This window comes from Aedes aegypti, chromosome 2, assembly GCF_002204515.2.
Source record: "Aedes aegypti strain LVP_AGWG chromosome 2, AaegL5.0 Primary Assembly, whole genome shotgun sequence".
Classification (NCBI taxonomy): domain Eukaryota; kingdom Metazoa; phylum Arthropoda; class Insecta; order Diptera; family Culicidae; genus Aedes; species Aedes aegypti.
The window spans coordinates 106,839,648-106,854,606 of NC_035108.1; the positions used below are offsets into that span (position 1 = coordinate 106,839,648).

The window sequence follows — 14,959 nt, forward strand, 5'->3', positions numbered from 1 at the left end:
AACAATGTTTCTACCATGGCTTCTTCCGACATTCATTCATTGGTCCTTGAACATTTGATCCTTGACGGGATTATTAGAAAGGCAGGATTTTTTTCAAAATCTTGAACAGGATTTTTTAAGAATTCTGGACACGACTTTCACGGATAACATTGACAAGATTCTCACAGAATGTTTACCAGGATTCCATAACCAAAATTTTCAACGAATTTAATACATAGATTTGTAAAATCCTGGGCAAGATTGCAACATAACGTTATGTAAAATTTTGCCAGAAAGCTAAACGAATTCATAATAAAATTATGAGCAGGTTAATTTCGAAATAATTTTAGGCATTTTCAAATATTTATAGATAGCATTTCAAAATGATTATTGAGTAAGATTCTGAAGGAAACCAAGGCACAAAAGTTGTAAAATCTTGGACATTTTGATCAAAAATTTCGTAAAAGCTTGATCGGAATTTTAGCACACTTCTGCTTATGCTAATAATATTAGGTCGGATCCTGACAGAATTTGGAGTAGGATTCTGAAAAACATTCCTAGATATTATTCTCACAGGATCCAAAATTTCTTGGGTAGATTCTTCAAAATATTCTGGACTAGATTATTATATAATTTTGAAAGGGACTCTCACAATGTCCAGCAGCAATTATCTTTTTATCGATTTCTTCAAATGAAATTTACTCCATTCACTGAATTTCGTTGGGTTTTATGAACTTCATTTACTAACTTTCGTCAGATCGCATAGGAATCTTTGTGCGTTTAAAAATGTGGCCCGCGACACAAACTTATTCTTGCGATTTGGCCCGCGGTTTAAAAAAGGTTGGGCAGGCATGATTTACAACAAGCTTTATTTTTCATCAAAAACTATTTCAGGTATATCCTTAAGATATTATTACAAAGATTTCTTAATAGTTCATTTCTTCTTACTGAAATCCTCCATGAATTTTGTTCAAGATGCTCTCATGAATTTAACCGAGATTTTAGTTTTCAAATTTTAGTCCTCAGACTCCATAAAAAATCATTCACATATGGTCGGTGTTCAGACAGTGATTCATGAAGTGATTATTCCATCGACCTTGAAGGTTCTAGCAGAAAGAGTAAAATATGTAGTGATTTTGGAGATAATTTTGATTGAAAAATAGACTTAAGGAACTTTTCATTAACTATAAAGACTTTCTAGAGACTTGCATTGAAATAAAGACCAAGTCACTAAATCTTAAAAGAGACCTGCTACCAGCCCTGTATTCACAGTTCGTGACACATTCCAGCGAAGGCCAACTCTGTTTCATCGACACTCAGCAGGACTGTAAGTGCTTCTTACACTCTCCAGCGCAGACGTCATTCGGCCGTAAACAGTTGTTGTTCGCTTGGGCCTTGGGCCAGTTCCTTCTATGGGCAAGACGGCATGACCGTATCGGGTCTTAGCAAGCCCCGTGTAGCCGTTTTTGGCTGACAATCATTGGCGCGCAGCGTAACGTTTTTGGATCATTCGACGGTGTCCGCGTTCTCGTCGGGGGAAGGGTCTCTCTCGGTTTGCACCAGTCTCCATCGATTCAGAACCCAACCAAAGCAAGCGCGGCGGCTCACATACCGAATAAACAAGACAAAACACAAATCCTACAACAATTTTTCGTGGGATTAGTAGGCCTCGGTCAGTTGCTTAGTAAATCATCATCACGATCATTATCATCGTCCTGTGAAGAGATCGCGTCGTCACCGCGCCCATATGTGCGAATGCCTAAGTAGAAAGCGTGAGCACCAGAGAATAACCGATCCTCGGCTCGGAGCGAAGTGGAAATTTCTGCTCAAAAATAAATCCGGGGAAAATCTGCGCCCGTACTTTCTTCAGCCTGTGAAGCACTCTCGCTATTTGCCATTCGCACGTTAATCACGACAGACGCAATTTCACGACGCGGTTTTAAGTTTTGCACGAGTTGTGAATCTCAAGTCTCAAGATTGGACCAGACGCGGTGATCGCTGACCCGTGATTTTGATCGTTGGCGACAAATTTCCTCGCTTCGGTGAACGTGTGCGCTCAAGATCAACCCAATTAATCACGGATTCAGGGATTTGTGGATCAAATTTCGGTGGCTATCATAGTGCGTGCTCAAACGTCTAACCAAGAAGACGACGACTAGTGGTGATCAGTATAGTGTGATGTGAGAGATCAGTGAAAGTGATCCGATTCAGGAAGCCAAACTGTGACCATCGAATACAGAAAATTGTGTCAGTGCACATTGGATGAGTGGGCAAATTTGAAGATCATCCGTGGATGCAAAACGGTAGTGTAGTGAGTGAGTTTTCGATTGCACAGTAGACAAACTACGGTGATCGTTATTATCAGGATAAAATCTCCATCAAATCTATGCTTACTAGTCGATTTCTATGATTTAACTGCATGTCTGGGAAAAGTTTCAAGAAAAAATCGTAAGGTCTGTTTTGAAATTATTCCGTTTCCGTGAATTCATAAAACCCAAGAAAACAGTGATATTCGCACAGCGCCCCATTTACCGTTATTATAATGAAATGTGTTATCGAAGCTTGGTTCAAGGCTGATTTCTTTTGTTGTGTACTTTCGATCTTTCCTGACAAACATGGAAAAAGGGCCACAGTTTTCTATGCACTAAATATTAATTTTCATTGGAAAAAGTAAAACGATGCGTTTTTCAATGCTTCATATTCAATCAGTTGAAAGATGCTCACGTGACATTACTTGCATTATGTGCATGAATTGATTTTCATTCAATTTTTGTCACTTTTGATGAAATGCAAAATTGTGTTTCAATCAGTTACGCGCTTTTTCCATGTTAGTCCAATGTTTGAGATCTGGGCTCACAGTGACAGTTCGTGACAGCGGAATCCCGGCTCACTATGACGGACAGAAATTTTGTATTGGTTTCTCCCTCCCAGGTATGAATAATGCGTGGGAACTTTGTTCAGTTCAACTCTGAACTCAAAAAGCAGAGACACCATGTACAATAGAAATATTAGTAGTAGAACGCTAGTGGCGCTGTTGTCACAAAACTGATTTCAATTATTATTACCTTAAATTATGTTTTTTCATTGTTTGTTCAATACTATGTCGTTGTTTTGGTTTTCATAATTAATTTGACACTGTGATGCCCGGTACTCACGCTTTCAGTTCGTGGCAAACTAGATGTTGGTAACACGAACAGCAGCTACATTAGCATGCTTAGGTTAAGGCCGCACGGAACGTCATCATAATCACCCTATCCATTTCAAGAAGCAAATTCCAAGAACCACTCCATATATCGATGCGAAAATGTATCACTATGATTCTATATATGTAGTGCACAACCCGATAAATTTTCAGCTTCATCGGTTCACTAAAACTCGAGATTTGCTTCCACAATGTTTTGATGATTATTGTTAGAGTGAGACGAAAGATACTCCATGTACTGAGTACATGCACCATCTGAAAAGTAAACTTGTTGTACACAGTACGAACAGGTCCGTCCCACTCGGGCTCAGATTGTGTACCACTTCTAGTACTGCATTTGGTCCCTCGGTAGTGCAAAAGGTACCCAAGTTTGACAGATCGCAGTACACTTTTCACGGCATTCTAGATTACCTTATGAGCCATAAAATTTGTGGCAACTGCAAGGAACATGGGGGTCTTTAATTTGTCTTTGGTACGAACATGGTATTATTTTCAGTGGACATTTGCGACTGTTCTAGAGTGCAAACTTGCAGCTTTAAAGCAAGATCTTAATGAAAGTAACAGATTTCCAATTCAGGATCTGTTGAGGTCGTTTTGGGTGGATTTTTTTCGCCGTTTCTGAACATAGAATGCAAATTTGGTTATCACACGATATCTTTAGGGGCCCAGATAGCCGTGACGGTAAACGCGCAGCTATTCAGCAAGACCAAGCTGAGGGTCGTGGGTTCGAATTCCACCAGTCGAGAATCTTTGGGTTTATTCATAAATTTCATAACGCCAAAAATGGTCATTTTCGACACTCACCCACCCCCTCGTAACGCTTTTTGTACGAATATTCTACAAATTTTGTATGAGCTGTAACATCTCAGGGACACCCACCCACCCCTTAGAGCGTTATGAAATTTGTGAATGGGCCCTTTTCGGGTTGGAAATTTTCTCGACTTCCCAGGGCATAGAGTATCTTCGTACCTGCCACACGATATACGCATGCAAAAATGGTCATTGGCATAGTAAGCTCTCAGTAAATAACTGTGGAAGTGCTCATAAGAACACTAAGCTGAGAAGCAGGCACTGTCCCAGTGGGGACGTAACGCCAGAAAGAAGAAGAAGAACGATATCTTTATGCAAAAATTGTGAACAAAGTATCCAAGTTGAAAGTAGTTGAAGTAGTTGAAAGTTTTATAGATAAGTTACTGGAAGCTTCAGAAGGAACACCCAGAAGATTTCCTGAGTATGTTCATTCAAATTTATTGATTCATTGCTGTTTGATTTATTTGAAGCATAATTAAAGGTGAAAAAGTGTATCAATTTTTTCAAATTAAGAAATTGTTTAGGTCATATAGATATTCATAAACAAATTCGAAATTTGTGAAATATATATATATCAAGGATTCACCCAATTGCTGTTTCTGGCAAAACTTACCAGTGGCATACGTATTTGTGACTGTATTTTCGAGGGATTTTCTGTAACAACCGTAAGAATAAAAACAAACGCATGAAAGTTTTTGGTAAAATTTTGAACTCTAGAGGTGCCTGTAAATGCCTGAGGTATGCATTCAAAGTTTTTCGTATTTCACTCTGCAGCTGTCACAAGGTTGTGATCAAAAAACTCTTGACCGTTGGGGAAGCGTCAATCTGGTTTAGATTACTAAATATGATATGCAACGAAAAGATGGAAGCCTAAAAAATCAGCAATATCCATAAAATTAGGAGTATAATTCTTTCATGCTCTCAGGAAACATTTAAAAATGATGTACATCATGTGAGGAAGGTGGTTCTGTATTAGGTAAGCATAACAAAAACGATGGACGTCATATTTGAATCTTCCCTCCCGAATTACTCTACAAAGGTCCTTCAAGGACTTGAGCTTGGGTTTGATTGACCGCTTGTGGTTGCTACTCCAGTATCGCCGGATCAGCTGCACTTACACAAGGAATCAACCAGATAACTGCATGGGACTAACAGACACCCTCAGTGCTGGTGGTTTTCTATTTTTAGGCAACAATGGCGCCTTCCACGTCAGAATGCAGACCAAAAAGGGGAAGGAGGAGGTATTGATGATGCATTTTAAAACTGACCCACAGTAGACCGAACTTACCCCTCCATCTACGCCAGTTCATGCGGAAAGGGTTAGGGGTGGTTATTTTTTATGGCAGAAAGGCTTGCTGTTTTGGTTAGCAGACTGCCTATTTATAGGACGTAAGGAAAGGCGTGCTAAAATGACGGAAGAATGGAAGCGTAGGGAAGCGGTATTTTTGTCCGTCGCTGGTTCTAGCAAGTGCTATGAACGAATAGATCAACTGTGATGTATTAAGAATAAAAGATAGAAGCAAGTGAAAGATACAACTACAATGTACGAGGAAAAGTACGGGGCTAGGATTGAACCCAAAGCCAGAAGCGGTAGCCATAAGATCACCAAATCCTTCAAAAAATGTCATACAAGTGTCCTTCAAGGACTACGTCAAAGCCCATTCTTAACATTCTGCCAACAAATTTTACTCAAATGCATCAACAAATATCTAAAACAATCACAATAAATCAATCACAATACGATCCAATTGACATGTTGAAAAAATAATCTTGCAAGCACAACGAATCACATGTTGGTCACAAATGAACACAGTACTAGATTTTCGTGGTTCAAAATTTTTATGAACTTGAAATGAGGTCCCAGATAACCAGTGAGCACTGTTGTAAGCGGTAAATGGGCTGTTAAACGGCATTTCAGTACCAACTAGCAGCCTAAGACATTTTCAAATGCTTTTAGGCACCATCCTCAAGCCCTGAAATTAGCAATATATTGGTATACAACACTATGTTATAGGCAGGGCCGGATTTACAAATGTAAGGGCCAGGGGCCATTGTCGAAAGGGGGCTCTTTTCCCTGAAAATTTCTTTAATACCTTAGAATAGACTCGATATTTTTAATGTTTTAATGTTTAATGTTTAATGTTTCTCTTTCAATTGTATTCGAACCTTCTGAGCAGAATCTCAATAGATAATCAAAAAAATAGATTTGAGTACCTTGTACCTATTAATTACGCTCAAATTGCATATCTTTGACATGAGCCTTTGTAGGTGCCATAAATTCTTTTGATCTCAAGACTTTTACTGTGCGCCGTGTGTTGGTGCTTCCTCACTTTCTCTCACGGGCAACTTGAAAACAGGGCGCACAGTAAAAGTCAGACATTTTATAGCATGCATAGGCTCATACGCGAGTTTTGACTACCACTTCTTCAGTGTCAGTTACTCGAATCCACTACCAGTGTATCCACCAGTGTATACGAGTAACAAACACTGAAGAAGCTACAAGTGGTAGTCGAAATACGTGTATCTGTTAAAGATAAGCAATAAAAGCGGATTTAAAAGGTACAAGGTACTCAAAACTCCGTTTTTTAGAATTCCGTTGCATATCAGCTTAATTATTGACAGAATGAACGTCCTAACGGCCTACTTTTCTCATCAAAAAAATCAGGGCTGAAAAGTGCTACTTTTCAGCACTATTATTGGTGCTTGAAAGAAGCACTTTTCAGTTCTGTTTTGGGTATTAGCAAAATTATATCTGAGTGAATCCATGATCCATACAACGAATTGCTCTGTATTTCTAGATGACTTCTGATCCATACATCCGTTGGACGATCCGAATTCGACTCAGGGATTATGAATGGGAATAGGCTTGTCATGCGAATGTAGAGGGGGCAGTATAGTCAGTTGTTCACTATTTACTTTCCACAAAAAGACGGGAACATCACGCGGTTCGTGTAAGCCCTTTAGCAGTTTAACATACGCAGCATGACTGCATAACTTGGATAGAAAATTGTATTCGGTGTCCTACCTGGTCTGTCTTCGAATACTGAATCAGCTATGGAACCATGTGAACACCAAAGTTATGAACAAAAATGATTGTAGACGAGTTTTTTCATACAATTTTGTGTAGATTTTGCTGAAAAATTTGATTTTTTTTACATGATTTTTTACATTTTTCATGTCTTTTACAAAGTTGTTAGATATATTAAAATGCGTGTTTTTGCTGAACGTCGCATCTCTCTATCTCTTAAATTAAAGGAATTATCGGTCGAATTCGTTTTAATAAGGCTTATTTGTTTAATAATAAAAACCCATGAAAAGACGCTTATAGACAAAAGTTTTTATCGACTGCCGAAATGGGAGATATGGTACTTTCTTGATTTTTAAGAGTTGTCTGCGCCATTTTGCACCGAAGCCAGTTATAGGGGCCTGATGTACCCCTTGAAAACTTTTTGCATCAAAAGATGCACTTTAGTATACCAAGAAACTTCCCAAACAAACTATATCGCTAAAGTAAACGGTTTGAACGCTATTCAAAAAGCGCATAAAAATCGACAAAATAAAACATAGTGCAGGGTACTCTTAGAGGATTTGCTCCAGAATTTGCTCCGAGAAACCCTTGACCACTTATCGTTGGAGTGCTATCTCCAGTTGCCTCAGGGACTACCCCGATTTTTTTCCAAAGACTATACTAGCAGTTCATTCAGATATGTTTCACTAATCCTTCAACCGGATTCTACAGGAAATCTTACATAAATTTTTGCAGATGTTCTAAACATTTATCTTGAAGGATATAGTAAGGGAATCGATGGAAGAATCACCGGATAAAATCCTGGAGGACTAAGGACTTTTTTTGTAAAATATCTAAAAGAATCTTTGGAGAAATTGTTGATGGAATCTCTTATGTAGTTTTTATTGTTATCCGAAACAAGATTCTTGTAGGAATTCCACGGGAAATATTCACTACTCTTGGAGAAATCTTCGGAAATAGATGAGAAAATCGAATTTAGTACTATACCATTTAATTCCACTAGAGTTTGTATCTATTGACAGCTACGCGTATTTTGTCCTCAACTGTAAGGCCGTCTTCAGTGTCGTGTACTAGACTCGACTTCGACTCGAGACTCTAGTACACGACACTGATGACGGCCTTACAGTTGAGGTCGAAATACGCGTATCTGTCAAAGGATACAAACTTTAGTGGAATTAAATGGTATAGTACTAAATTTGGTTTTTTCATCTAGTTATAGGTATTCTACTAAACAGCTCGAAGATTTATAATTAAGAAATCTTCGGATTAATCTCTGAATCTTTGGGAAAATACCTAAGTTCTCACAAAAATCCTAAAGAAAATTATTAAAAAGTACATACTGGCCTGATTCCATGAAGAAGAATCGAACTCTTATATTTTGAATCCTTTTAGATTACGTTTTGTTTTTTTTTCTGTTCCCTGTTTTTCCATTTTCGGTCTCTTTTTGGTTCCTGTCTGGTCTCTTGTATTAAGATGTCTTCTACGTTCCTATATTCAAGGCACTCAAACACTACCAGCCCGACAGCGTGATCGATAGAGTCACTTTCTAAATAACTATTTAAATAATGGAAATCCTTTTACTTGATCAGTAGTTATATAAATTGCTTTCTAGTCTTAAACTTTGTTGAGAAAGCTTACGTTACAGTTAGAAAAGTCACGTCAGCGAATATTAGGAATTTATGCAAAAGGATGGCACTCTATTTCTCTATCCAAATCGTTTTTGAATCTTTCTTAGAGTTCTTGTTTCTCGTGAAATCAACAAAATCCCATTCTGAATGTTCTAATGTTATTTTTAGTAATTTTATTTAAGTTACTTGGCATGATTTTTTTTTATTAAAAGTGAATCTTTCAAATTAAGCTATGCGATTCCAAAAAGTATGTAATATTGCATTGATTCTAAGTATTCGTAAAAGTTCAACTATAAATTAATTTGTCGAGATTTGTGAGGCCCCTAAAATGCCACTGACGTTTGAGCGGGGCCTAATTTCCATGGTCACGTAAATAACACGGCACCGCTAAAACGTCAAATAGTGAACTCGTGCATTGATTTATAGCAGCTCTTAATGGATCATTGAAGATAGTTTTTGTCAGTGCTCACCGCATCAAAACAAAGGCGCCACTGTATATGTGATTTAACATTGTGGCAGCACTGCTGTTCTGTCAAACACACAAGGTTACAGGTGCGCTATCTATGCTTTCCATAGCGGCCGTTTTGGTTATTTTAATGATCCATTGCGATATAGTTCCAATTAGACCTGTTAGCCAAGCCTTTAAATCGACTATAGAATCAACTTGGTGCCGTTGAATACAACTTATAAGCGATTTCTTCACCACCGCTATTCAATGTAAATGCCGGGGGTCCAAAATATAAAATTCAAGTGTCTAAAATGTATTGGGGGGTCCAAAATATTGAATTAAACATAATAATGTGAGCTTTTTGTTCATACACGGAGTTTTTCACTACATTTTGGCATGTTCGTTGAATGGGTTACTCTGTGCAATTAATAAATTGAGACAAACACTCAAAATCATTTTCTTAGAGGGTCCAAAATACGATGATTGATTGCCCTATTTTCCTCTGTGTGGATTCCTCGTCCGTGCTTAAAAAAATGCACACCAAAAAATCTTAAATTTGCACTTAACTTTAGCTACAATCGTGTAAAGCCATTTGTAATGTATTATTCAGTGGTAAACTGTACAAAGAGAGCTTTTATATCAAACATTGTAAACGAAATCCAAGGAATATTGCAAGCAAAACTGCTCGGTTTACATAAATTCACGCTGTAAATTGAGGGCCATATTTCATAAGTCAAGTCGACCGAAAACGACTCGACTGGAGTCACTGTCGATCAAAATTTTTGCTCGACTCGGCTCTGTCTTTCGAGTTTATCGACAGATGTCACTCTATGTGACAGGTTTACTATGCGGGAGTCGACGGGTGACATCTGAAATATGCATGCTTACTTTGATCGATAGTGACTACAAGCGAGGCACATGAATCCACTCGATTTACAAAATAAATCCCTCACTCAATAATAATGAAATGACCCAAGCCATTCAAGTGCATTATTTTTGACTAAATATTCAGCGTATAAACGTGTAAACAAGGCATTCTGATGTAATGTCTGGTCGGGCAAAGTTCACATTGTGTTACAAGATTTTCTGATTCGTTATCACTAACAACCTATTTTCATACTTTTGCTGGGTAATCTGGTTTCTACTGTGATCAACACGTCGTACAGGGGTCTTAAATTACTGTTACATTAATTGTTGAACAGAGTATATTTGAAATCAATTTGATGTAAGGATCGTTGGAACTCATTAATAAAACGGCAATAAAACTGAAATGACATCAGATGGGACTCTTCCAGTAGCGGTGAAAACGTAATCCTAAAGCAAAGTACCACGGATTCCGATAACGTTTCTTAATTTCAAGTAATTTACGTTTTCAATTAATTTGACACTTCTGAACTAAAATTTTTCCACGAGTATGTGTTGGAAAATCGAAACTGAACGTAGCACGCTGAATGAGTTAGATTCAAAAAACAGTGTCGCCGTTTGGTTTTCAGTATAAGAAATTTAATGCTTGAAGACTTTTTAATTTAATTCTAAAACGGTAAGTCGTGGAAAGTTGGTGTGTTCTGCAAATTTGTGTGACTTCTGAAATTGAACAACTTTATGGAACAGACCTACAACCCACAACTTACCATTTAAGAATTAAACTACAATGTCTCTAGGTTACTTACTTTTGTCTTTGAACAACCCTCTGAAACTCTATGTTAAATGACTGTAATGTAACAATTCTCTTACAGGCAAAATTTCAAGTTATTTGTAGTTCGTCATCCAAATTTCAGCCAATTCGGACTACCAGAAGCTGAGATACAGCACCCCAAACTTGGGCATTTTGTTTCAAAAAATAGCATTTGGTTACTAACTTATGTCACTGACTGTACATAAAATATTTTAACTATATGATGATAATTGCTTCGTAATGCTGCTTGGCGCTTGAGCCATTAAAAAATTAGTAATATATGAAATATATATATACCATAAGTTTTTCAACTTATGATATGATGATATGATTTGCTGATAATAATGGTAAATGCAAAATTGTGTAAATATCACTGAATAATTCGTGGAGTTTTGCCATCAAAAAAGTGCAACGTCAAAATGGCCCTACGTTTTTTTTTTGTAATTTTGCCATTATACGCATAATTGTCCCATGTTCCAAAATATGCAATCGAGAAAAACGCATTTAAAGATTTTAACACATTTAGGCCTCGTATTGACCATGTGTGTAGTAAATTAAATTAAAATCTGTACAATAGTATAAAGAATAGCGTGTTCATTTGAGTCAAGAGTTTGTATTATGGGAGTAAAGTAAATTTAGCTGAGAATTTCAAAGTGGAACTGTTATGCCTAGAAAAAACGGGGTTTTTGGTGAATTTCTACGTATAACATTCCCACTGCTGGTAGTGACCAATTATGTGCTAAGCATACTGCTGTAGATGACCGTTCTTACGTATAGATCGTACCGAATGTAGGAGACGTATATTCTCAAGTCTATGTTAAGGCACCTAATGAAGGCTCAAGTGACATGTGCCAAACGGAGCCACGTGTGGGGAAGTGAAAAAAAAAATAGTTTGGGATGGAAAGCAAGGTTTTCAGTATGTGTGATAATGAGAAAATGTATCAGTTAGTGAAAGAAAAAAATGGATGAGTAAGTTAGAGAGTTTATACATCGCAAATAAGTTTTAGAACCGCCAACATATTTGCCATACTTGCACCGAACAACCAGTTATCCGGAATAAGCCACTTTGTGACCAGGTCATTCAAAATCTTCTAAACAATTCTTCTTTTGACTTGATTTGCAAATTCATGAAGTTTGATATGTTGCAAGATAGATCTCAGAACCGCCAATATTATGGCCGCTTCCTTTTGGAGAACAGGGTTTTCAAAACAACCTGACATGTTATCAAGTCAGCCATAAACGTTTGAAATACCGTTCTCTAGCTTTGATTTGGGAATTTATGAACTTTGATATTGCCAGCTAGATTTCAGAGCCGACAATTTAGTGGCCATTTCCCCCAGGGAACCGAGAACTCGGAACTATCCGACAAGTGGTCAAGTCATTTAAATACCTTTGAACCACCTCTAGACTTGATTTGCAAATTCATGAAAATTGATATGTCGCAAGCCAGGTTTCAGATTCGCCAATATAATTACCACTTCCACCAGTGAACCGATATTCGGAACAACCCAGCATGTGGCCAAGTCATCCAAAAACGGTTGAACTATTTTTATTTAGACTTGGTTTGCTAAATCATGAAGTTGATTTGTCGCAAGCCATGGACTCTAAATTAAAGTGGTTATGGATTCTTCAAGTGGGATTACCTCAGTAGTTTTCGTGATGAATCCAAAATAACGGTAAATTTCTAATCGATGACCGCGGTTCCAAAAACTAGAAGAATTTTGTGATCGATCCTGAAAATTCAACTGAAATTAATTGAAAAACGGATGGGACATAATATTTTGATATTGAAAATTTCAATCAAATTTGACGTCAGGCTCGCATAAATGATACCTCCCCGCATGCCTCCCGATAATACAAACACATAAAACAGGTTGTGTTCCACATATGATGTAAAGCCAACGTAAAAAGATATTCAAAACGATTTTCCCAAACAACAGCTAATTAAAAACTGCGTACTGAATATTTTGTTCTAGATCAGCGCTGCGAATTGTATAGTGTGACAGTTATGCGTAGAAATACAGTAGTGGGACAGTTATGCGTGGAAATTCAACAATGGGACAAATTGACTTGGCTTGCTTTTCATTGAGTTTCCGAACAAAGTTAATTTTCGGTGTGTGTTTTCTAAAACTATACGTAAAAATAAACTGTTTGATGACAAAAAGTCAAAATGCACAAAAAGTAACTTTCATGCGTATAACGGCAGTGCAATTAAAATAAGAAATCGACTGATGAGCACACATTTGGTGAAGACTTATCCTGATAACAACGCCCTGAGGAGCACCGTGCGAACGTTACAACGTAGATATCCACCGATAGATGTGAGCAGCCAACAGTTGTGTTCAGCAAAAGACAATAAAAGTCGACAAAATTTACGACACCTCCGAATGGTCAACAACGGCCAGCAGAAGAAAGGAAAATTGTTCAAAATGAGAAAATAGGACTTCAGTGGCGACGAAGATTTCTTCTGGTCTGCCCTGGGCGGAACACGATCGGCGTTTGGTGTTGAAAAGTGAAAAGTGACCTTAGATGTTTTAGCTCTTCGCTTGGTTTGTGTGTGGCAGCTGGGGAAGAGAATTTCAAGTGCCGTGACGTGAGGTCACAGAGAGAAGAAAGAACGCGTCCGGAGCTAAACAGAGAGCAGAGTAAACAATCCCGGAAGGTTCAAGATGTTCAAAGTCGACGAAAACTATCCCACCCAAGGTAAGAGCACACTTTCGACGGATTTAATTGGTGTGAAATGATTTCATTGATTGCGCTTCTACGGCCGGTTAGTGGGTTGGATGAGGTGTAGCGAATTACATTTCTCCATGGCGGCAGTCCGTAATTAGAGAGGGAAATTGAGCCGAAAGGAGCCGAGCGATTGCCTAATTGGACACGGAGACGAATCTGACGGGTTTGACGTACGGGAGTGTACATAGAGGTTTATTCTCGTTCAGAGATGGCATCGAGTTAGCTGAGTCGTTTCGATTGCAAATGTTTGAATGGTTGGTCGTTTCTGTAGACTTAACCAAAAATGGTACAGTCAACTTTCCACATCTCGATATCTTTCCCTATGTCGATTATTTCATAAACCCCTTCAGCCTGCATACATTGTCGCTCTCCATATCTCGATATTCGCCTTATCTCGATATCTCCATATCTCAATGTGTTTCTGATGATTTTTTGTTCTAATTTTTCTCTCCGTATGTCGATATGACCAATAGGGCGTCTGTACCAGTGATAGTGGCAATAGTAACGGATTGAGGAATAAAAAAATCGCCAAAAAATAACGGAAACTGGTTTTTTATATTTGAATACGTCATTCGAAAGCTTTTTTATTATATTTCACGTAAAAAATAATCTTAGAATGATAAAATCATTAAATCTATCAAAAAAACATTTCCTCCATTACTGGAACACGTTCCAGTAATAGTGGTATTTGCTAACTTTTGTTCCTATAATAGTGGTTTACATTGATTTCCCATTGAGACTCACTATTATAGAAACGCCCCACTATAACTGGTGCAAAGGAGCAAAAAAGTTAAGGATTTCAATTGTTTTCTACTATTTCCTTACTATTTCACAAGATTTTTTTCACACATTCATATAATTTTGACAATGTCCATGTTAGAAAAATACACATAAAAATAAAAATTGGCTATAACAAGCTTGAAACGGCACTACCACTATTATTGGTACACACACTATGACTGGATCAGACACCCTATCGAAGGTTACTAGACCTAAGTTTTGGGATTCAAAACAACCTAGTAGCGCAAAATGACGTCTGTTTGTGTATTACTTTCTTGGCAACTTAGTATTTTTAAATCTAGTATTCATCAAAAAAATGTTCTTTGTCTCAATCTCTCCCTATCTCGACGGTCCCTTCGATATCGAGATGTGGAGAGGCGACTGAATAACTCAAATCTTAAACATGCGATAGACGAACTGCGCCGGTTCTGATCATACAGTCAAATCGACACAAAAGCTTTTTCTTAACACAATCGAAACCTTCACTGTTAATAAGGGAATACAGACATTTTATATATTTGTTACATTTGGTTTAGGGGCCCAGATAGCCGTAGCGGTAAACGCGCAGCTATTCAGCAAGACCAAGCTGAGGGTCGTGGGTTCGAGTCCCACCGGTCGAGGATCTTTTCGGGTTGGAAATTTTCTCGACTTCCCAGGGCATAGAGTATCTTCGTAC

The 14,959-nt window shown here is 37.8% G+C and overlaps 1 protein-coding gene across 6 annotated transcripts in view; it reads left to right on the top strand.

The window, feature by feature from the left end:
• Positions 1-1,804: 1,804 nt before the first annotated feature.
• LOC5569428 (myosin light chain kinase 2, skeletal/cardiac muscle) overlaps positions 1,805-14,959 on the top strand; it is a 132,024-nt gene continuing 118,869 nt past the window's right edge. Inside the window, exons 1-2 of one of the 6 annotated variants that reach the window (XM_021841870.1) lie at positions 1,805-2,294; positions 13,076-13,473. In XM_021841870.1, the coding sequence (XP_021697562.1) occupies positions 13,440-13,473 (34 nt within the window). In that variant the 5' untranslated portion in view covers positions 1,805-2,294; positions 13,076-13,439. The remainder of the gene's footprint in view (positions 2,295-13,075; positions 13,474-14,959) is intronic. The other 5 variants (XM_021841869.1, XM_021841871.1, XM_021841874.1 and 2 more) reach the window with 5 other exon arrangements.